This window comes from Candoia aspera, chromosome 3 (genome assembly GCF_035149785.1).
Source record: "Candoia aspera isolate rCanAsp1 chromosome 3, rCanAsp1.hap2, whole genome shotgun sequence".
Classification (NCBI taxonomy): domain Eukaryota; kingdom Metazoa; phylum Chordata; class Lepidosauria; order Squamata; family Boidae; genus Candoia; species Candoia aspera.
In genome coordinates, this window is record NC_086155.1 from 135,821,226 (window position 1) to 135,843,782 (window position 22,557).

The following is a 22,557-nucleotide window of genomic DNA, read 5'->3' on the forward strand; positions in this document are numbered from 1 at the left end:
ACGAGAATGCTGAAACATTAGTTTATTGACGTGAAAATATACATTCTTTTCTTAGGGGTATTATAAATAGACTTGAAAATGGTAACAATCTTAGCCTGCTACTTTTCTAGTGTTCCTTTGAAATACTTTAAAACAAATGATTCATCAAATAAGCAAGAGCAAAGGAAGAATATGCCAATTTGTAGAATTAGACTCCTCCTAATCAGAGCAAGGCTGCAGGATGTTGAGTTCCTGCCTTCCACCTGATTAAAGCCAAATGCACTGTGAAATGGCTGGGTCAAAGAGGAAGTGCCAAACACTTCACAGTTGGGGGCAGAACAGCAAAAGAATAGAAAACACCCCCTTTACCTTTGTTATTTTTCTGGCTTTCACAGATAAGCACTTATTTCCTGTAGTATTTGGACCTTAAAGAAACTGTGTAGTACAAGATAGAATTTTAAGTGCTGGATCTTGGCATTTTAAAAAATTCCCTGATATTGCAGCTGATTTCAGAATAGCCAAAATTTGTTCTTCCTCATTTCCACTTGCATTTCATTTTATTTTGTTTCTTTTTCAGTGGTGACTGTAGATACCACGTTTTTGGAATGCATCCTGCCTGCCTTTTTTCAAGCCATAACTTTTATATAAAAAAGCAGATTCAGACTAATTTGCCACCTGAATCATTTTGATGCTTAGCTTCTGTTCAAGTGCACCATCCTTCTCAGAATATTTGCAGGGGATGCTGAGAATGAGACACTTATATTCATATATGGAATTTACTTTCCCAAAGGTTAATAAATGGGGGTTGGGGGGTGTTCTAGGATTCAGGAAACTAGAGAATGTATTTCTATGGGCACTTCAGTTTCCCTTCTTATATAAAAAAAGGAGTCTTGTATATTTAAAACTTGATATTTAATATGTGCCACACATATGAAAATAACAGCTTCATAGCATTCAGCCACAGCTCTATGGGGCAGAAGTGGCTATAAAGGATGTGGAATATGACTCTTTCAGAGAAATGGACCTTAAATTTAAAAAAAAAATCAAGGAATTCAAACTATAAATATGTTCATTCTCCTTTTATTTTATTTGTTTTGATCATCAAGTAGTGTGCTGGTATCCCTGGTATAGTTCTGCAATAGTATTTATTAATTGGTAGTTCTAGGTATGTTAGCTTTCCTTACTGTTTTATCCCCCCACCCCCGATTGTAAATAAAAGTTTCATAACTACATTGAAAAAAATGAGTTTTGGAGAACTCAAAAGCCTGAACATTTTTCTGGCTTTTTGGTTGATTCTAATAAAGGAATAGTTTTACATTTTTTTCTTCCATTCCTGATGAAAACATCTGTTTTTACCAACCATGTCTATTTAAAAGTATTACTTGCCTTTTCATACATAAGTATATTTCAGTTGAAGGCACTTAGTGCTGCACATAAAAATTAATTATGAAATGTTGAAATATAAATTTTGGTCACTTTTCTCTATTCACATTTTATTCATAGTCATTGATTCCCATGGTATCTATAATGCAGAATTAATTGGCTATTCTTTTACAGCTCCCCTGTGGAAGTTTTTTTAGTGGTTCTGAAAGTCACCCCCACCTTTTTTTTTTTAACGTTTAAAGCATTTAGCACAGCTGGATTTCACTATATATAAAAACTTTTAGAGCATTAGAGTGTCACTAATCATTGACACTGCAACATTTCAAACTTTATCCTGTCCTAGCTATGCTGCAGCAATTTGGAGATTGGGAAGTAATGAAAACTCAAATAAATATGATTTATAAATATACATGTTTTATAAAGTATGCATTTTACAAAAACTTGACATTTTCCTAATTTTAAAATCCGGCTTATGATTCTCAACTAAGTTATTTTTTTAAAAAAAAAAAATCCCTCCCCTTTATAATGCTGACAACCAACAATTTTGTCCACCAAATTAACTAATGGATTGGCAATAAAATAAGAAAATTATGACTATAAACCTAATTATGCTAATACAATTTTCAGTGATATTTAGCTCTGAATAAAATCACCTTGATCACCTCAATTGACCAGACTGTCACCAGACAGAGTCCTGCTGGTCGCAACTCGCTTTCCATTCGTCTCGATTCCTGGCTTTTCTTCTCCAGGATTGGCCAAAGTCCTTGACTATTGGATCTTCCCATCCCTTTGGAGGTTGGCCGATAGGTCTTTTTACTTCTCTTGAATGCCATTCAGCAACTGCTGTTGTCCAACGGCCATTGGACATGCGCTCGACATGTCCTGCCCAGCGTAGCTTCCGTTTTCGATATTTGACAATTAGAACGCTGAATAAAATACTTAGGATTATGTTGAATTCATTAATATATTGCAAGGACGGTTTATAATCATTATACAGTTTATATTCTAAAATATGTCACCCTGTCTTTTCATACTGTTTCTGAAAGGATTACTCTTAAACATTGAAGTATATAGATTCTGTTAGTGATTCAGAAACAAGAGAAATGCCAGAAACATCTCATCTTATTCACTGGAACATAAGATCTCGTATGTCAGAGGAGGTTCTTATCTTGCCAAAGTTCATGACCAGCATGTAATAGATAAAGCATATTTATAGCCTTAATGTGATCTGATATCAGAAAAAGTTTGGAGTACTTCTCAAGTGTGTAGAGAGAGAGGGATTCACAGGGGGAGAGATGTTCAGAGCGTTGAACATGGTGTTTCCCTCTATCCGCTGAATGAGGATTAGGCTGAAGGAGAGCAAGGATTTCCCATCAGCCTAGGGATTGTAATGGGAGGGAAATAGGGAGCTTCATACTTAATTTCTTTCCAAGATCCTATTGCCTTGTCCATTTAGTTTATACTTTGCAGGGCTTTATGGATGAAAAATACTTTTGTTCATAATGCAGCCAGGCCAATATTTAAGTCCTGAAGGAAAGGGGTGAAATTTACTTACTTACTTACTTACTTAAAACATGTATATAGCTACCTATCTTATACCGAACTCTGGATGGCTCCCAACAACAGTTAAAACAGCATCATTGTACAATATATGCATGTATCTATTAAAACCACAAATAATTAAAAACTTGGCACCATAATAAACTTTAACAAGCAGTCCACCACAAAAACTCTCATCGGTCTCACCTTATCCCAGCACTGGGGGAAAAGCCAAGTCTTAAGTGCTTTTTGGAAGGCTAGGAGGGTGGGGGCCTGCCAAACTTCAGAGGGAACGGTGTTCCATAGGGCAGGGGCTGCCATGGAAAAGGCTTGCTCCCTCAATCCCATAAGATGGTACTGTTTAAGGGAAGGCACTAGCAGCATGCCTACCCTATCTAATCTAGTAGGATGGGTAGTTGTCCTTAGGGAGAGGTGGTCCCACAGATAACCTGGCCCTGTGCCATAGAAGGCTTTAAAGGTAATAACCAGCACCAGAAGGATACCATGGTCGATGGTATCAAAAGGCCAGAATGGTCGCACCACCCCATCCCGAGCCCTGCAAAGGTCATCGACTAGTGTGACCAGTGCTGTTGCAGTGCTGTGCCTCGGCCTGAATCCAGACTGAAAAGGGTCCATCCAGGAACCTCTGTAGCTGTGTGCCAACCACCCTCTCAATAACTTTCCCTAAAAAGGGAAGGTTGGAGTATGGACAAAAGTTGTCTAACACTGTTGGGTCCAAGTTGTGTCACTTCTTCCATCTTTTGCTTCCTACTAACATTATAAAGTCCTTCAGTACAATTATCTTGTATTGCAATAAAGATTGCCAGTGTATGTCCAGCAACGTATCCAGCGACTTAGGTTTTTGGGATGCCTTTCAGTAACCACAAAAAAACTTGAAAATTCTTTAATGGGCAGAAATTCAAGAAATTCCCCCTGACATAGAGAAGAGGAAAGCTTTGCTTGATAAACATTCAGCAGCCATGCAGGTTTTAAACGCAATAAACCCACCATAGGAAAAGGTGTAGAAATGAGCACAGAACTGAGATATTTTAAGTCAGAGAAATGCTTCTAAAAAATCTTGATATTTTATTTATTTATTTATTTATTTATTTATCATATTTCTTTCCCGCCCATCTTGTATTACAATGAGTCTGGGTTCAGGCAGCATTTCTATTTGGTAAATTTATATTTATAATATCCCCTTTAAATCCAGATTCCTTAAATAGAATTATTTGGTTTGTAAGTGAATATAAAAAAGTTAGGAGAGGGTGATATTGGTAATAACTATCTCTGTTTAAGTGTAAATTTGTTTTCCAAATATAGTGGCAATCACATATGGTCTTGAACATTTGAATGTTTGAATAGAATTTGATTTGATATAGTGATAGTTTATTCTTGCTTTACTTAATTTTTATTGATTAGCGACCAGTCCATAATAAATTGATTTTATTGATTAGAGAACAATCCATAACAAAAGGCAATCTGTATTTTAAAATAAAATAATGATAAGGCCCCACACATTCATGTTTTTTCTCAGGAAGGCAGAACTGGAATGCATGAAAGAAAGAATTTCATAACTTGACTTTATCAGAATGATGGGATTACCTGATATACAGGTATCATGTTTAAGATACAACACAAGATATACCTTCCAGTTTATTAAAAAGCATGTCTGAGCCTTACATTCTACTTTGTGGATAGCATTGCTTTTCATTTTGTATTTTGGCTTTTTGTGTCTCCTCAGATATCTTTTGATTTAGCAGAATATACAGCAGATGTTGATGGAATTGGCACTTTACGATTGCTAGATGCTATCAAGACATGTGGTCTCATAAACTCTGTAAAATTCTATCAAGCCTCAACAAGTGAACTTTATGGAAAAGTGCAAGAAATACCTCAAAAGGAGACTACTCCATTTTATCCCAGATCACCATATGGTAGGTATATTAACCCTCTTGACAGATTCAAAAGAGTCTCTTATAAAGGGATGCAACACCAATTGTGTTGGTGCAGTAATCTAAAGGCTTAGCCTATTTGTCTTGAAGAGCTTTGGAAAGTAAAAGTCTTCTTCAGGTTGAGTTTGATTTCTGGTTACATCATTCATGTGTCTGTAGCTTTTCTGCAGCAGTATGGAAGTGATGTATTATTGTGTCCGATAACTTCTTACTCAGACAGGGTTGTCCAGATGCTGTCAGGTTGAAGGCTTTGGACAGAATGCCAAGATAAAGTTGTTTTTTAAAGTTCTATTTTATGCAGTCATTTATTTCATTTTTTAAGACAATATCTTTATCTTTCTTCTTGCCATTATTTTCATTGCAGAAAGACCTTTATCTTATCTGCTTACTATTATTTTAATTATAGAAAAACGTATTTGTTTTTATTGATAAACAACATCTAGCTATTATATGGGTACTTAATAATTTTTTTATTTACATGGATTGTATTTCTTACATGGTAGCCTGGTATCATTCCTTGCTGGAAGTGAGCTAACATCACTATCCTGATAGGCATTGTTCAGATCCAAAATATGGATCTCTGTTTTCCTTAAATGCTTACTCTTCTGTTTTTTAATTGTAAAATAGTATTCAAGCGATCAAGTGATTTTGGATCACTTGAATGGATTTTATTTTATTTTATGGCTATCGTGCACTTTTGTGATGAACCTGAATTAAAAGAGTATTTAGGTAATACAGCATTAAAACAAATTGGAATTTTGAACCAAGTGAAGTTAAATATTATCTCCCACCTCCATCTTACATTTTTCAAGTAAAGATTATTCCACAGGGTTGTTAAGAGTTCTACTAGTGTATTGTTTTAAAGCTTAAATATCAGTTATACCTGTGATAGGACATGATTGGAAAAGCCCCCTAACATTTGTTGGTGAGCATGGTTGCTGTTTTGTTCCATATCAGTTTGTGCTAACGTAAATTGAGAAGCACAACATCTTGGGTGAGTGCTCTAATGAATTGCTTGGAAATGATCTTTTTCTTTTTGGTATGGGTATGTTAGTGAATATACTAACTTTTGTAAATATTTCAATAAATAATTACAATAATTGTTTCAGGGGCAGCCAAGCTCTATGCGTATTGGATTGTGGTAAATTTCAGGGAGGCCTATAACCTCTTTGCTGTGAATGGTATTCTTTTCAACCATGAGAGTCCCAGGAGAGGTAAGGAAAATGTCCAGAAATTTCCATTAATATTCTAATCTATGTCTGAAGAGGAATACATTTCTGTTTAACTAATTGTTCTTGGATAGATTCTTTATAGTAAAAGCTTTTACATGTAAACTAGAGGTTAGAGTGCTATGCAATAGTTTGGAGTTCACTAGTTTATAGAAAAAAGTAACTGAGGTTCAGATTAACATTCATATTGATTAAAGAGGGCATAAATAAAAGTTTTGCTACATTTTCAGAAATTACTTGCATTTCCCCAACTTCTTAAAAATGTCTTTGGGGATAAATATGAAAAGAGTAGAAATGAGAGATGCCAATATTTGGGGAGTGGGCATTTTAGATGGTTAAAATAAAATGAAGTTGCTTTTCCATGCCAAATTCTTCCCGCTTTCAGAGTTATATCAAAATACATCATAGCTGCTGTTCATTTATTCTTATTTTTTGAATGGCAGTTGGAAATCAGAAACACACTTTCAGTGTTCTTAAAATGTCCTTAGTTATCCCTGGACAGCTGGACATAAACTTTTTAAAAGGAAGGTAGGAATAATTCTACCTGTCAGTGAGTTATAACTTTCAAACAGTCTATTCTGATACAGAAATTAGTATGACTATAAGACATTTAAAAAGAAAGATCCATTAGAGCTTTCATCACTGGGTGAAATAAGAGAAGTTTCTATATTCATAAGGTTTGCTTTCAAATTAATTAAAATGGTGTAAAACAGCTTAAGTCAGCTAACCCAATATCTTTCTGACAGTTTTTTGTGTGGTTTCTGATATTTATAAAATTGAAAGTAAGCTGGATTTCATATGAAGCAATTTTCAGGTCAGGTTGCCTCTTTAAAGAGTGGTATGGTTTGGAAAAAGAAAAAAGAAGTCTGTATTCATTGCTGCTTTTGATCTATAAATCTTCTTTGACATTCTATCTAATTCTGAGACTGCTTCCAGTAGATATTATAGCCAGTCCACACATACATATGCATGCACATATACATAAAGTCATATATACATAGCCACAAATAATTATTTATATACACATGCATGTCATTTTCCAGTGAAATTGAATTCATTTTGAAAAGCCTATATACCTCTGCTTTTATTTATTTGAATGGTTTTATGGCTTTGGATGACTTCACTTATCGTTAATGATTGGGATTATGATTATTAAGGTTTTTTTTCTTATTCATGTTTTTTTGTATTCATAGTTTTTGTATTATTAATTATAATGATAAATTTACATGCTTTTTAAAAAAAATTTATTATAGTAGACAGGAATGTATAGAATAGTAGTAGGAAGGGAATAGTTAAGTAACTGTTACTTTGGGGGGGAAGTTGACTAGATGATTTATATTTTTTTCTTTTCTTTTAATATAAAGGGAGGGAGCAATGGTACTTAGTGATTTTTATAATGTGCTAAGGGGTTGATTTGTAGAAATAATGTGATTTTGGTTTAACATAGAGTAAGGGATTGATTATGGGAAATTGCTGTATATCCTTGATGTTTAAAGTTGGAAGTCATTTCTTTTTGTAAGCTATCTAAAAAAATTTCTCTTGTGTTTTCACATGCATGTCATTTTCCAATGAAAGTGAATTCATTTTGAAAAGTCTATGTACCTCTGCTTTTTCGACTAGAAATAAGAAGCCAAAAGAATACTTTTTGTGCCTAGAGAGTTAATGTGAAAAGTCTACTTTTTAAATTCTGGAAACAATGCTGAAATAAGTATTTTTTAATGAAAGGATAAAAGTGAAGTGTTTTTCATACTTTACTTTTTTGATGGAGTTGAGCAGCCTATAATTTTAATGTATGTGTATGTATGAGAGCTAGTGTGGTATAGTGGTTAAGGTGCTAGACTAGGAGTGGGTAGCCCCAAATTATAGTCCACCCTTAGGAATAGGAGCCGGCTGTATGACTTGGGCCAATCTTATACTCTCAGCCCTAGACCGGGGATGAATCCAAAAAGTCTTCCAAGCTACACTGGACCCACATAATAGATTACAGTCTATAACCTTCAACAAAGAGGACTGCACCCTGCAGTGGATTGATTTGGGATAATAATTATAATAATAATCATGCATGTTTGTATATGCATCTACATTCACTCAAAACCCTTCCACCTAGGTTGACTAAAAAAACCAGTACAATGGTAAACCCACTTTTAAAAAAAGGCCAGAGGAAATATACTTACTCAAGAAAAGAAAAATTGCAATTTAAAAATGTTGATTTTTGTACAGGAAATCCTCTCTGTGCTCAGCAAAGATAGTAACTACTATGCTGTTTCATCTCTGCTATTGAAGGCAGATACAGAACCTAGTAAAGTGCATGGCTGAATTGAAGAGGTAGTCCTTCCTCTACAAATGAGCCAATGAGTTGCGGAGGTTTCCCTCCAACAGATTGAAGCACTTTATCCCAAATGGACAGGAGCACCTGAGTTGACATAACAGGGAGAAGCGTATTTTGGAAGTGGAGTAGAAAAACGTGCCCTGAGGTAATTGTGAAAATGAATGATGAATTAGTAGAAGGCAGTGTTGTCCATTTCTGCCCTCCAGAAACAGTTACCTGCCCATTCTGGTGACAAGACAACTGGGTGGTGTCCCAGTGTTTTGCTGTGGAAATCATGATTCCATAAACGAAAATGCAACCTATTATCAATATAATTGGAAACTGCATATAAAACTTTGGGGGGGAGGGTGCCTTCAAGTCAGTGTTGACTTCTGGTGACTGCCTGGACTAGTCCCTGCAGTTTTCCTGGCAAGATTTCAGAAGTGGCTTGCTGAGAGAGAGTGACTGGCCCAAGGTCACCCAGCTGGGTTTGGCCTAAGGCAGGACTAGAACTCACAGTCTTCCAGTTTCTAGCCTGGTGCCTTAACCACTACACCAAACTGGCTCTCATATAAAACATTGCATTAAAAAAATGGGCTGATTTGTTATAGATTTGCTGTGTGAAGCAAAATAAAAAATAAAATTGACTTTGTGACCTCATGCCAATGAATGTCTTTGCAAATAATAATCCTGATTATCTAAATATTTTGGAGGTCTGCCAGGACATTCTGATAAATGAAATGTTTGTTTTAGGAATGTGGGTTTTTTTGTTTTTCCCGTTTCACTCAAGAAAACAATGAAGAGATGACGTATTATACCTGTATTTTAGGGTTTTACAACTGGTAAAGTTGTAAGAATTAATGTCATAGTTTTTTGCAGCATCTTTGTTTATGAATTCAAAAATATACAAATCTACATAATTTCATTAAATTAGATAAAGTAGGTGTCCAATTTAGTCTTGGCTTAACCTTTTAATGCAAAATGGCTTCCTCCTAAGGTTCTGTCTAGACTGGGACTACACTGCCAATAGCAAACAGAATTTGTATAGGCCGTCTTGCTGCTTTCTTTGTGGAATTTGACAGATTCATTTCCTGTTGGAATGACTAACGAGGAGCAGGTCCTTTAGGTTAGGCATTGTCATTGCAACAGCAGTTTGTCGACAGTAAATTTTAAACAAGAATTTGCAGTGTACTGTAATGTTACAGTATCAGTAGCATCAAGGAAAATAGTAAACCTGTCTTTAGAATTCCTTTATTATTTAAAAACATAATGAACTATAGTATTCTCCTTAATCTTTAACAATGATTGCTTCCTGTTATATAAACCAAAAAAAGCAGCAGCAGCAGCAGCAGCAATTGTTAGAGTTAAGGTAAATCTATCTGCTTTTTTTAGAATAAAAAATATTTGTAAAAGACTGATTTCACTCAACTCTTTCTGAGTAGTCTGTATATTTTAATATGGCAAGAATTAATCATAGTACAGGTAATATTTATTTATTTATTTATTCAATTTCTATAGCCACCCATCTCAGCAAGTGACTCTGGGTGGCTTACAACAATAAAACTATAAAACAGTTAAAACAATTACAATTAAAACAATTAAAATACAAAATAAATACAAGATAAATATTCATGGCTGCCAAGAAGCAATGTATGGATGTTAAGATAACCAAGAAACTGGATCACTCACATGCTCAGGGCCTCAAACCCGGACACAGAGCCAGGTCTTCACAGCCTTACGAAAGGCCAACAGGGTTGGGGACATCCTAATTTCTGGAGGGAGAATGTTCCAGAGGGCAGGCGCTACGGAAGAGAAGGCACGCCTTCTAGTTCCTGCCAACCGACAGTCCCTGGCTGACAGGACTCGTAGCATAACCAACCTGCCCAATCGAATATCAAATAAGACTTTGTAAGGGTAGGAAATCCAGTTGTATTGTTTTAGGGTCATTTGTCCTGTTTATAGTTTTTGTTTAGGGTCATTTGTCTTGTTTATACCTTGAAAAATGACAGCTTGGATCAAAAGATTTTAAGAAAGCTTTCCTTCTTAAAAATACTGAGAACAACAGAAATGTTCAAACATTCAGAAGGTTCATAACTACACCTTTCCATATCTGGCAAGGCTACCTGCCATCAATGTTTTTGTATAAAAGCTGCTTTATATAATGAGTTAAATAAATTGGTTTTATATTATTTCTATATTGTCATTTACAATAATAGCAGCCTGAATAATTGTTGAGATCTACTGTAGTATATATGCAGTGGTGTTCTGATAAATATTTAACAACCAGCTCTGCTGGCTCCATTCCTGCGGCAGTAGCCACCAAACAGCAGATTGCGCACTGGGCATCAGGTCTCAGTTCTCCTTTCAACCGACTTGCAAGATTCCAGAAAATTTAACAATTGGCTCTCAGAAGCCAGTACAAACCAGCTCCAGCACACCACTGTGTATATGATGCAAGAATACTAAAAGCTAACCTCAACCTTTGTTTCTTTAAATATCCTTCTTTTGTATGATGCTACTGCATCAGATACAGATTACTCTCTGTAAAGTTGCCCAGAGGAAATGAAACGTGTTTTAGTTTTGAAAGGTAGCAGTACGTGAATAATGAATTGTCTTTAGCCCCTTTATTTTGCTTTGCATTGGCACAGTATTCCACATTCATTTTTGAACTCATTGTAAGGACTAGCAGGCATTTACTAAATCGGCTCATTGCAATCGTTCTTGCTTAGAAGCCATCTCTAAGAGCAAGCATTAAGGGCAGTAGGCCCTGAAGCTACTGGAGATACTTGTCTTTTTTCTACCATGCTCCAAGAATAGTTTGGCAGTTCCATTGTCTCTGAGAGTTCTGTCAAATTTTGCATCACCCACAGAAAACGCTTAGGTTATTGGCTATGGGGAAATGGCCCACTGAGGATCTGAATTTTGTGTATCTCTGCCACAGAATGTAATCACTGCTTAATGTGGTCCTAGTGATATATTAAGGGGGCCTGGGGAAACAAGTAATACCTACATTTGGTGCTTGCTTCACTTATTCCATAAATGATGCACCAGTATGAAAAACTAATTGCCTTCCTAGTTCAGTGAATTCAATTAAAGGAATAACTAAGGCCATTTGTGTGAGTGCTTTCTCAAACAATTAGGGGTGACTTTGGCCAGCCTGCCTCATATAGATTTCACAAACTGTGGCTATCCTCATGAAATTCTCACCACACACACACATTCTAGAGAGATGACATGCTCTGTTCAAAAGAAATCTCTATCAGTCTCGAAAAGATTACAAAACAGTTTCCAAATTTCTGTGCCTTCACTGATGCTCAGTCAGATGCCTAGATTTGGACAATAGTGAACGTTAAACTGATAAGAACAGATACTCCACTTGCCTGACAACGACACACGTGTACACTTGTCCTCTGTGCCCTGATCAATGCACATTTGAGGACCTCATGACAGTGTGACAGAACGTAATTAATGTTGCCAGTTCCTGGGCAAGATCTGTTTAACTTTTATATATTTTAACTTTTATATCTTACATTTTAAATGCTATGTTTTACAGTATGCCTTATTTTAGTTGTGATGCTTCTGACACGAATAAATAAATAGTGAATGTTACCTGACAAGGTAGACCAAATCAGGAAACTGACTCACAGGAAGACTAGAACTATACTTTATTGAGATAGGCAATAATAACCAAACCTTGCAAGTCTGCTTATGCTTTTCCTTCCTTCCCTCTTACACCCTGGTAAGCCAAGGAGGAGTCCTGAGTCTCTCCTTAATACTGTCTCCCTTTCCAGGAATTAAGGAATGTTTCAGCCCTCTTCACTTATGTAACAGTTTCTCAGTATCTCTTCAAGGCCCTCTCCCTTCTCCCTCATAATTTTCCTGGAGTATGTAAGAGACTCAGTCTGAAGTTATTTCTGCTTTTAAATGTAATAAACAGGCATAAACATTTTTTCCTCTTTTTTATATGCTCCCTTGAAAAATCTTGAATGTCTTTCAGCAAACTGCATTTCATTGCCTCTTTTTTCTTTTTCTTTACCCTTATTGCTCTCATATATTAAGCATTTTAAAAATCTTATAAAGCAGCTTTTCATGTATCCTAAAGAAGGAAAGGAAGGTACTTTCCTGTAAAGTGTTTAATCTTTTCCATTATTCTTTCCAGAATTGGTTGGTAGTTTAGTGGAGTGTTGTTAAAAGTTTCAAACAAAAGTTTTCAGTTTTTTTTTTTTTTATGAGAGGAGGAAATCTTATTCTTAAGGTATAGCATTTATTAGATATCTAATAAAGGAAACCTATTTAAATAGTTGTTAATATTATTGTTATGCCATTTAAGGCAAGAAGCAAGAATACTACCATCTAAGCTGGTAGTAGAGGCTTTATTTATCTCATTCTTTATAACTATATTGTTGTAAAGCTTAGTGTTGGAAGCATGAAAAATAACCAAGTTCAAAGACCCCCTTTGAAAAATGACCAGCACAGTATATTCTGTAATAATAGAACTGCATAGCAGGTTTTACTTCACTGTGTACAGATTTTACTTCATCTGCTGTATGGGCTATGCTCCTTAATATATCTCAAAGCCATATGTACCTTTAAACCATTGCAACTGATGTTTAGAGAAAGGAAAGCACTTCACAGTTTCCAAAGTTTCTGGGAAACCTGAGTTGTCGATGAGATAAGAACCTACACTCTTCCTGTATCATTTATTGTCATTTTGAAACTTGCAATGATCACAAAAAAAAAAATGTAGCAAACATTATAAGAACTATCATCCTCATGAAAATAATCCCTGGAAACAAAGAAAATAATCCCAGGAAACAGTGCAAATTGTGGACAAAGAGAAGGAAGAAAACTATGACAAATTATACAATATTTAGTGTCCTTAGGCAAAAGATGGGGGTTAGTTATATTATTGAGGAGCATGTTGTTTTGTTGGCTGCTCCATTTTTTCCCTCAGGCTTGACTCTTAAAACTACATTGTGGTTGTGTCCCACATTCAGAACCTTTCCTCACTTTTGTACATTGACTAATTTTCTCAATCTTTCACCATAAATCAATCACGTTATTAGATTATTTTTTACCATGGATCTGTGTGAAAAAATGCATGTTTTAATTACATATTAAAAAAAAAAAGATATTCAGTAAAAAAAAACCCTAATTCTTAGTCATTCTTAGAACTTCAAATGGACCAGTCATTTTTATTGTACTTTCTTACCCCATTTCCACCAGTTCATCTCACCAAACAAAATGACTCCACACACCCCTTTCTCCCACCTCATTATTGCATTCATTCAGAATGTACATTTTTTCCTCAAACTCATATCTGATTCTTCTTCTACCATCATTTATTAGAGCATAACGTAACAACTATCATTACATACTGTACATATGCACATATGTATCATATGGATATCATACATATCCACAACAGTTTAGGTGACATAAATTCTAACCCTTTCATTCATCATTAAATTGACCCCTCTAGTTCCCTGCAGGGATTCATCAACTCAGCTCCACAAGACCTGACCACCTCCACTCAAATATATTGTGTCCTTTCCCTTTCTCTTAGTTGAATAAACACAGCTATTTTATTTTATTTGTTAATTCATGCTTTTAACCATATATTCCTCTTACATTCTAAGTCAAATCTTCCATAGAATATGATAATCAACGGATGGGGGCCCAAGAATATTGCTGTCTGCCACCAACCCTTTCATAATGAAAGGTTTAACATGATGCATTTTAATCAAATAAAGAAAAGACTATATTATGAACCATACTCATATAGCAGCACTCCTTGCTAATAGTAAGGACATCATGTATGTGGACCAATATGCAATTTCATTATATCCTTACTATTAGCAAACGAAATCCCAATCCTTACTAATTGCAACGAAAGCCCAATTTCACCCCAAACATGTTCACACTAGTCTATTCAAGCTATGATCTCTAACCACAAGACTACTTGGAAGCCAGTGTACGGTAGTCCACATTCCACGAACTAGAAGATACATGCAGTGTACTGACACATTCAGGATAATTAAAAAGTATCATCATTATTAACACGCTTTTATAATAGAAGAATAAAATGCAGTAAACACAATAAATATGTTCAAGTTCTTAAAGCACCAATAACCAGGCTCAAATTATCCTACTTTGAACACATTATGTGAAGACCCAGCTCTCTGGAAAAGGCTCTAATGCAGGGAAGGGTGGAAAGAAAAGAAGAGGACAACCAGCAGCAAGGTGGACGGACTCAGAGTGGTGACAGGTGCACTGTTGGAAGACCTGAAAGACCAGGTTAGAGGTAGATTGTCATGGAGAAAATCTATGTGGTCACTAGGAGTTGAAAATAGTAATCCCTTCCTCTCCAATCTCTCCATTTTGCAAGGGTGACAAAAAAAAAAAGGAAAAAAGGGTCACAGGAGAGATTGCCTAAGGAGATAACTTGTTTAGGCAACTTCTCCACTCTGTGAAGGGGGAAGAAAGAGGAAAAAAAAAATTCAGGCACAGAACAACGCATACTAACTGACTATAATGGCAGACACGTGGCTGAGAGAGAAACACTGCGAAGGTTGTAAAAGCACGGCTTCATCGTAAAGTTATATCTTCAGCACTTCAAACGGTTGCTATCTGAAGCATTGCTAAGCGAGGCCTACCTGTATTCTAAAGGCTTCTTTCCTGTATAGGTCTACTTTACGTGAAATAGCTTAGCAGATCTGAATGCAAAATGACTAACTTTTCTAACCCTGTTAGTCTAAGTTCTTTGCCTTTAGATCACATCATCAAGAAGGTAGAACTTTACTTGGGGGTGATTCTACCTCAAATAATTGCAAGAAGTGAGGATGGATTGCTATTCCTTCTTTGACATGTACAAGGAAAACCCCACATTTATGCATAGAAAAGATTCTTTAATCATTAGGCTGTTGCCTAATTTTATATTGTGTTTCTGGAAACTTAATGCTTGAATTTATTTATTTTTCTTGCCCCAAAGACATTATCCTGAACACTGAAGCTTCAATTTAGGCCTGCTTTCAAAGAAAGATGAAGCAGTAGAGCTAATGTTATGGGTGTGATGGCAGTCCTTAGCTGGCAGTCCAGCAATATAGGATGGAGAGAGAAGGCTGAAAAGATTGTCATAATCTTTATTTTTAAGATTAGTTATTGGATGTTTATCAGATAATTTTTAATTCCCTTATTCTATCTTTTCTCTTTATTGTAGGATCCAATTTTGTAACTCGAAAGATTAGTCGTTCAGTTGCTAAGATCCACCTGGGACAATTGGAATGCTTCAGTTTGGGCAATTTAGATGCCAAGAGAGACTGGGGTCATGCCAAGGACTACGTTGAGGTATGCTGTTGCTGAAATGCCTACTTTAAAACACAGCCTTTGTGATTCTTATTGCAATAACTTAAAAAAAAAAGTATGACCTGAGGGCATTTGCTTCTAAATCTAGCTTTTCTCCCTGGCTGCCTAAAGAATTAACATAGGATGCTACTTTATGCATAACCTGAACATATAAAGAAGGTCTTCAGGTTCACATTCCTTACTAAATTCCTGTGGGAAGGACTAAAAACTAAAAAGACCTCTTCTGCCTCAACAGTGTATTGTTTCTTTGTTTCCTTGAGATCAGATGATTGTATTGCAGTGACATTTTTTGAGATCCTTTCTATACCTTGGAATCTTCCTATAGTAATGGGAGAAACAAGGCTCATGTTAACCTCAGAAAATCATTCTAATTCTGATTCAAATGTGGTTGTAATATTGTTAATGTTTAATATTTCTTCATGTTAAAACCATTCAGGAAATACTAATATTAACATGACCTATGTAAATATTGTAGATTATTATATTTTCTTTGAAAAGTTACCCATGCTGAATAGTTTCTTTTTGCTAATCTATTTTCATAAGATTATGAAAAGTTTTGAAATTCTTTATTTCTTTGGTATAACTATACAGGTAAATGACCAGAAGGTGAATGATGCATAATATACCTATAGAGATCTAATTGCAAAGTCTGTTATTAAGGCAATTAGGAAAGCATAGTTTGTCATCGTATGATTTGTATTTTCATATCCAGTCATATCAATCAAAAAAATCTGCCAGTGTGAAGGATCTCTATATTAGAGCTGTACAAAAAAGTTTTAAAATATAATTAATAATTAAAATTAACAATTATTGAAGTCCAGTTTGTACAGAGAGCTGCTGATCCACCTAGATGAGCAGATATTTTTGATCTTCCTCTGCCTACCCTTCTAACTGTCCTCACAAAATGGCATCTGGCTGTATGATTTTGGGGGTATAAGTGATTAGATGCTAGCCGTAAAATAAGCTAACCATGATTTGTAAAAAAGGACACTCTGAACAGTTAAATATTTGGACACTATGTTTGAAATGGGCTTGGGATTGAACTAGCATGCTCTATCTCAAGTTTGAAAGAAAACTATGGAACAGTATTTTTGTTACAATATTATGTTCTGAGCTTTGGATACTTAGAACAGGCATAAACCTCACAAGGAAATTTTACACATTATTCTGTATCATCACATTTAAAGGGGAATTTCTGAAAACAGCTGAGTTACTGGCAAAATGGCTCATTTAAAACGTATATTATTAGGGGTAATAAATTGTACAATAAACTATTGCACAGAAATTTGTTGAGATTTAAGGATAAGTTTCTCCAGTTCTCCTAACCACATTCTTTGCAGCCTAAATTTTCTTGTAATATAGAATTTATAGTTCTTTCCAACATAATATTTTTCTTAATATAGTAATGCTGCTGCACTTGACTTACAGTATATTGGAAATCTTAGATGCACTGAAAATAAGGATGCATTTTATTTAGCAGTTAGTTTCCAAATGTGCTGGCCACCATATAAAGTATATTCAGCTGGTATTCCCACCAAGATCACACATTGGTGATGTAAGTCACATTCCAGATTTTTCTGGTGTTTGGGGATTGTCACAAAATTGGTCTGACATAATTCCTAACTCTGCTAGATGTCATCTTGAATGTCTCCCCAGAGATTAATTTTTCTGCTTTTGTTAATTCCATGAGACTCTGAATATATGAAATGCAACTAATTGCTGTCTATAAGGAAAAAAAAACTTTAAAATAGAAATAAATAAGCATCGCAGAATTTAATGGATGGAAAACTAAACTCCAAAATTTGGTATTGCACTGTATTTTCAAAGAATGTAACGTTACAGAAGTGTGATATATTTGAGAATAAATTTAGATAAACTGAGCTACCTCTGTCATTCATTATATTTATATCCTGCTGCAAACCATTCAATTCTCAGCAGCTGTTCAATTTTCCTTCAGTGCTGAGTGATATATAATGAAGGAGGAAAAAGAAGCCACCTCTCCCCTCCTAAGCATGGAAGGAAAGGGCTGATGGAGAGGCAGATAAATCTGTGCCTGCTCTAGCAGTTCTTTTTTCTTTCCTGCTGGTCTGAGGGAAAGCAATGTGTCTCTTTCGCACTCTGTGTGGGAAAGAAGTTGATTCAGAGGTAAATACATAAATGAAGAGGGGGGAGTGTGGATGGGGTGAAAAGCAAATGTGTGGTACTGTGAGTGGATGGATGGATGAATAAGAGGAGAGTGGGCATTGCTATGTATGCAGGAGGAAAGAGGAGAAGCAAGGTTGAGGTGGAGGCTAGGTAGCCCTTATCCCTAGTATCACTGGCAATCATTTGTGTATGTGTGTATGCATCATGCTGAGGGTGAAAGAATGTGAACGAGAGAAAGAGCAAAGTTATTTTCCCACTTTCTCTTGACTTTGGCCCTCTCCATGACTATATGAGCTATAACTATTTTCCCTGAGAGAATGTGGCCTTGAATCCAAAAAGGTTGCCCATATTCTGTGATAAGCTACAGTTGTATGCCTTAAACACTAAAGGTCTACAGGTAGTCCTCGACTTATGACCACAATTGGTAGCAGAACTTCCATCACTAAGAGAGGCAGTTGTTAGGAGAGTCATGCCTGATTTTATGACCTTTTTTGCAGTAGCTGTCAAGGGAATCACTGCGGTTGTTAAAGTAAATCATATGGTTGTTAAGTGCATCCGGCTTTCCCCATTGACTTTGCTTGTCATAAGCTGGCTGGGGAGGTCGCAAATGGCGATCGTGTGACCCCAGGACTCTGCAACTGTCGTAAATACATGCTGGTTGCCAAGCACCTGAATTTTGATCATGTGACTGCAGGGACGCTGTGACGGTCTTAAGTGTAAGGTCCAATTGTAAGTCACTTTTTTCAGCGCCATCATAACTTTGAACGGTTGCTAAACGAATGGTTGTAAGTCGACTACCTGTATATAACTAGCTGAATGGGCAATATGGGTCGGTAAATACAGTATGTTTGTTAAAAGTAATTTAACATTTGTAGATTATGCATTATAAGATATTTTTATTTAGTATGATGTCAGACTGCATGCATACTGTATGTAAGTGTAAGGATTAGGCAAATAAGCAATATAGCAGCAATTTTTGTGTCTTGTTTTGTTCTACAATTTCTTTTTATTTGGTGTGGCATGATGCAATAAACCATCTGTAGATACATGTTAATACTTATACAATAGTAAGTACTTAGTAGTCAATTATTCATTTCTATACAATGTAAAACAACAAGTATATACCCACATTCTTCCCCCTGTCCTGAACAAACATTTGACTTGGAGCAGTGAGAATGTACTTAATGATCCATTACCATCTTTTAAAATTTCTCAACAACCAAATACTGCTAATAATGTCAAAATTGTGAATGGGTAGCAAGGACATGCTTGGTTCTAAAGCTCCTAATGAGATTGATTGCAATTATGCAAGGTTGGCAGGAGAAAAAAAATTAGGATTTTAAAATTCCAGAGCAAGCATATAATTTGGACTATGGGTTCATGGTCCAGATGTGACAGTATAGACTGAATCGGAGATAAGACTGAAGCAAGGTTGTCCTGCTCATCATCTGCTTTTCCATTCAGTTTTCATTTTGAGAATTATATTTAATATAGATACTTTAATTACTTACTCACAATTTTTAATTAGCATATATTAGGAACTGTCTGTGAAATATTAATCAATATGTGGGTACAATTCTTCAGTGTCACTTCTTTACAATGGATGTTGTTACTTTTTACTCTTTCAATTTTATTCTCAACTGAATAATAAGGAATAGTTCCCCTTATTCTCCTATAACATTTGGATATATTAATTTAAATTCATAATATAATGGAATGAATGAATGAATGAATGAATGAATATATATATATATATATATATAGTGTGTGTGTGTGTGTGTGTGTGTGTGTTGGCTCTGGTGACTGCCTGGACTAGTCCCTGGCAAGATTGTGGAAGTGGTTTGACATTGCCTCCTTCCTAGGGCTGAGAGAGTGTGTCTGGCCCAAGGTTGGCTTTGTGCCTAAGGAGGGACTAGAACTCATGGTCTCCCGGTTTCTAGCCCAGTGCCTTAACCAATACACCAAACTAGCTCTTACGTAACTTATATAACATTGAATTATATTTGGTGCTATATAGAAGGGATTTAGGTCTGCATGTCTCACTCTTCCAGTGGGATTATTGGTTTATTATCCTTTATTCAATTTCCAGCTAAATATAGTTTTTTATGTACTACTAGATGTTTCATGTTCTATGTACTTGTAAGTCACTTAGATTCATCCAATTGGTGTAAAAGTATCTTAACTAAATAAATAAAATAAATGCACTTAAAATGCTACAAGAAAACCAGATGGAGGATTTTTATAGTTTAAAAGTATAATTTTAAAATTAAAGTTATGTTTAGCTGTTAAAATGTTCATTTTTTTATTGTATCTGTATTCATTGACATGTTCTAAAAAGAGTTCCTGAGACTATCATGTTAAATGTATGACATTGCTGAAGTTTAAATCTCCTCCTTTGTTAATGATACAGTTCCTGCTTTTATTAGTTCATTATATTACCTTTGTACAGTAAGAATAATCAAATTGTATTTGATTTCTAATTTAATTCAGTATAAGTTAAAGTAAGGCATGCTTTTCCACTCAGTTTTTAAAAGAATAATAACAAACACAGAAGGCAGTGAAAAGACATTTTGAAATATAGTGGACCTTCCAGAATGATATAGGATATGGTCTTTGGGCTGTACCTTAAGCATATAAATAGAATTTTTAAAAAATAAGAATAGTTGAAAATTCCAGCATGAAAAGTATTTTCTCATATGTTGAAGACTATTCTGGACCACTAACAAATGCAAATATAAGTGTGGGAACATACAGATTGATCAATCTAAAGCAGTTGTTCATTGCCCAGATCACAACTGAAGTATCTGTCAGAGAGAATATGCCTGAACACTGTAGTGATGACAAGATCAAAGAGGAACTCAGCAGATTGGAAATAGATGCAGAAGTATAGAGAATTATATAGGTAAGGCTGGAATTAAGGTTGGAGATAAATGCAGGTAAGAACTATATAAGCGAGGATGGAATTTGATGGGATGTGCATATGGATCAGAAGGATTCCAATTTAAATTGTAACAGTCTTCTAAGCAACAAGAACTCTAATTCTTGAATCAATGCTTCTGCTGGTTTCTTTGTAGAACCCAGCTTTATCGTTAAAGTTTGCATCAATTAAAAATGGTGACAGTTTGTCCAGGTCCTAAGGTAGCAAAGCATCTACAAAACATGATGTTACCATCTACATGCTTTATAATGCTTGGTTTCTGCCAACAAAACAGCACCCATATACCCTGAAAAGTTCCTCTTTTGACTCATCTGCCCACAGAACATTCCTCCAGAAGTTGAGAGGGTTGTTCAGATGCTTTTTGGCATATTTGAGAGAAACATCGATTGTCTTAAGCAAGAACTTCTGTCTTGCTATTCTAGCATGATTCCTGTTTTCACTCTGATGGAAACGTCACAAATATTGACTTTAGTCAAAATGAAAAATCCCTGGTTGTTACAGAGCTTTTTGCATTCTGCTAGTTCCTTTGTTATGCTGCCTTCTTGGAGTGATTTTGACAGGTTAGCCATTTTTGCGAAGAATCACTATTGTCCCAAATCTTCTCTGTTTCATGACTGTGTCTCTAGCTGCAGATCAGTGGAGCTCTAGAGCTTTAGAAATGGTTTTCTACACTGTTCAAACTGATATTAATCAATATGTTTTACAGATGTCTTCAGAAATTTATTTTGACTGACATGTGTTGAGAACTTCATTGTTATGAGGGGAGACAAAGTTGTGAGATTTATATAGGGCAAGGCTGTCCCAAAACAGCCTTGGTAGTTTAATGAAGTATTTATACAAATGCCCCTATTTATCCCTTTCACTGAATTGATTGAAAGCAGGGAGGGAATACTTTTTCATATTGACACATTCCATATTGGATAACTCCCTTATGAAATAAATGAAACAAGCAGTAACTTTGGTGCTGTTTGTTTACTCAAACTCCCTTTTGCTGTGAAAGCTGTGATAATATTCCATGACAAAGATATGCAAAAATTCTGAGAATCTGAAATGAGGTAAATACTTTTTCACAGAACTATAAGTGGATATATGTTATTGATTGGCAATATGAGGCTAAAAGAAGAAAGTAGGCAGTGGTTATTTTGACATAAATGAGGTCTCCATTTGAAAGTGCTTAATTTCGGCAAGAAAGTGATTTTAATGATGATACACAAGAGCTCTTTCTAACACAAATCATATGGCATTAATTTACAAAGCACTGCAGTTGTGTCTACAAGTAAGTGTTACTAATAGCTTCCTTTTCTTCAAGAAAATTATACTCATCTGTTCCATAGCTACTGTGACATGTTGCCTCTTTGCAAGTACCCTCCCAAATATGAATAATGGGATTTAAAACAAAATTAAGCATACCTCTATATCCATTTTTGTATTTGTTAGTGTGGAAAGTGTTAGTGTGGGGGAGCTATAAAGTCAAAAAAATGAAAATGCTTTCCTCAGCAAAACCATCTGGTTTCGTTTCCTGTGCTTCAATAACTGTATGTGAATTATTATCAAGATTACTCCCATAATTTTCTAAGTGGTCTTGGAACACTGGTGGTCTTAAAACCCAGTTGGAATGATTGAATAGTTAGATTTGCTTTCAAGTATAAAATTTCCCAGTTGCGATTCCCAATTGAGAAATTAAAAATCGCAGTCATATTTTGGAAAGTAACCAAT

The 22,557-nt window shown here is 35.4% G+C and overlaps 1 protein-coding gene across 4 annotated transcripts in view; it reads left to right on the plus strand.

Moving 5' to 3' along the window:
- Window positions 1-22,557, plus strand: part of GMDS (GDP-mannose 4,6-dehydratase) — a 336,036-nt gene that overhangs the window by 92,330 nt on the left and 221,149 nt on the right. For all 4 annotated transcript variants that reach the window (XM_063298814.1, XM_063298811.1, XM_063298813.1 and 1 more), the window contains 3 exons: window positions 4,646-4,838; window positions 5,966-6,070; window positions 15,613-15,740. In XM_063298814.1, the coding sequence (XP_063154884.1) occupies window positions 4,646-4,838; window positions 5,966-6,070; window positions 15,613-15,740 (426 nt within the window). The remainder of the gene's footprint in view (window positions 1-4,645; window positions 4,839-5,965; window positions 6,071-15,612; window positions 15,741-22,557) is intronic.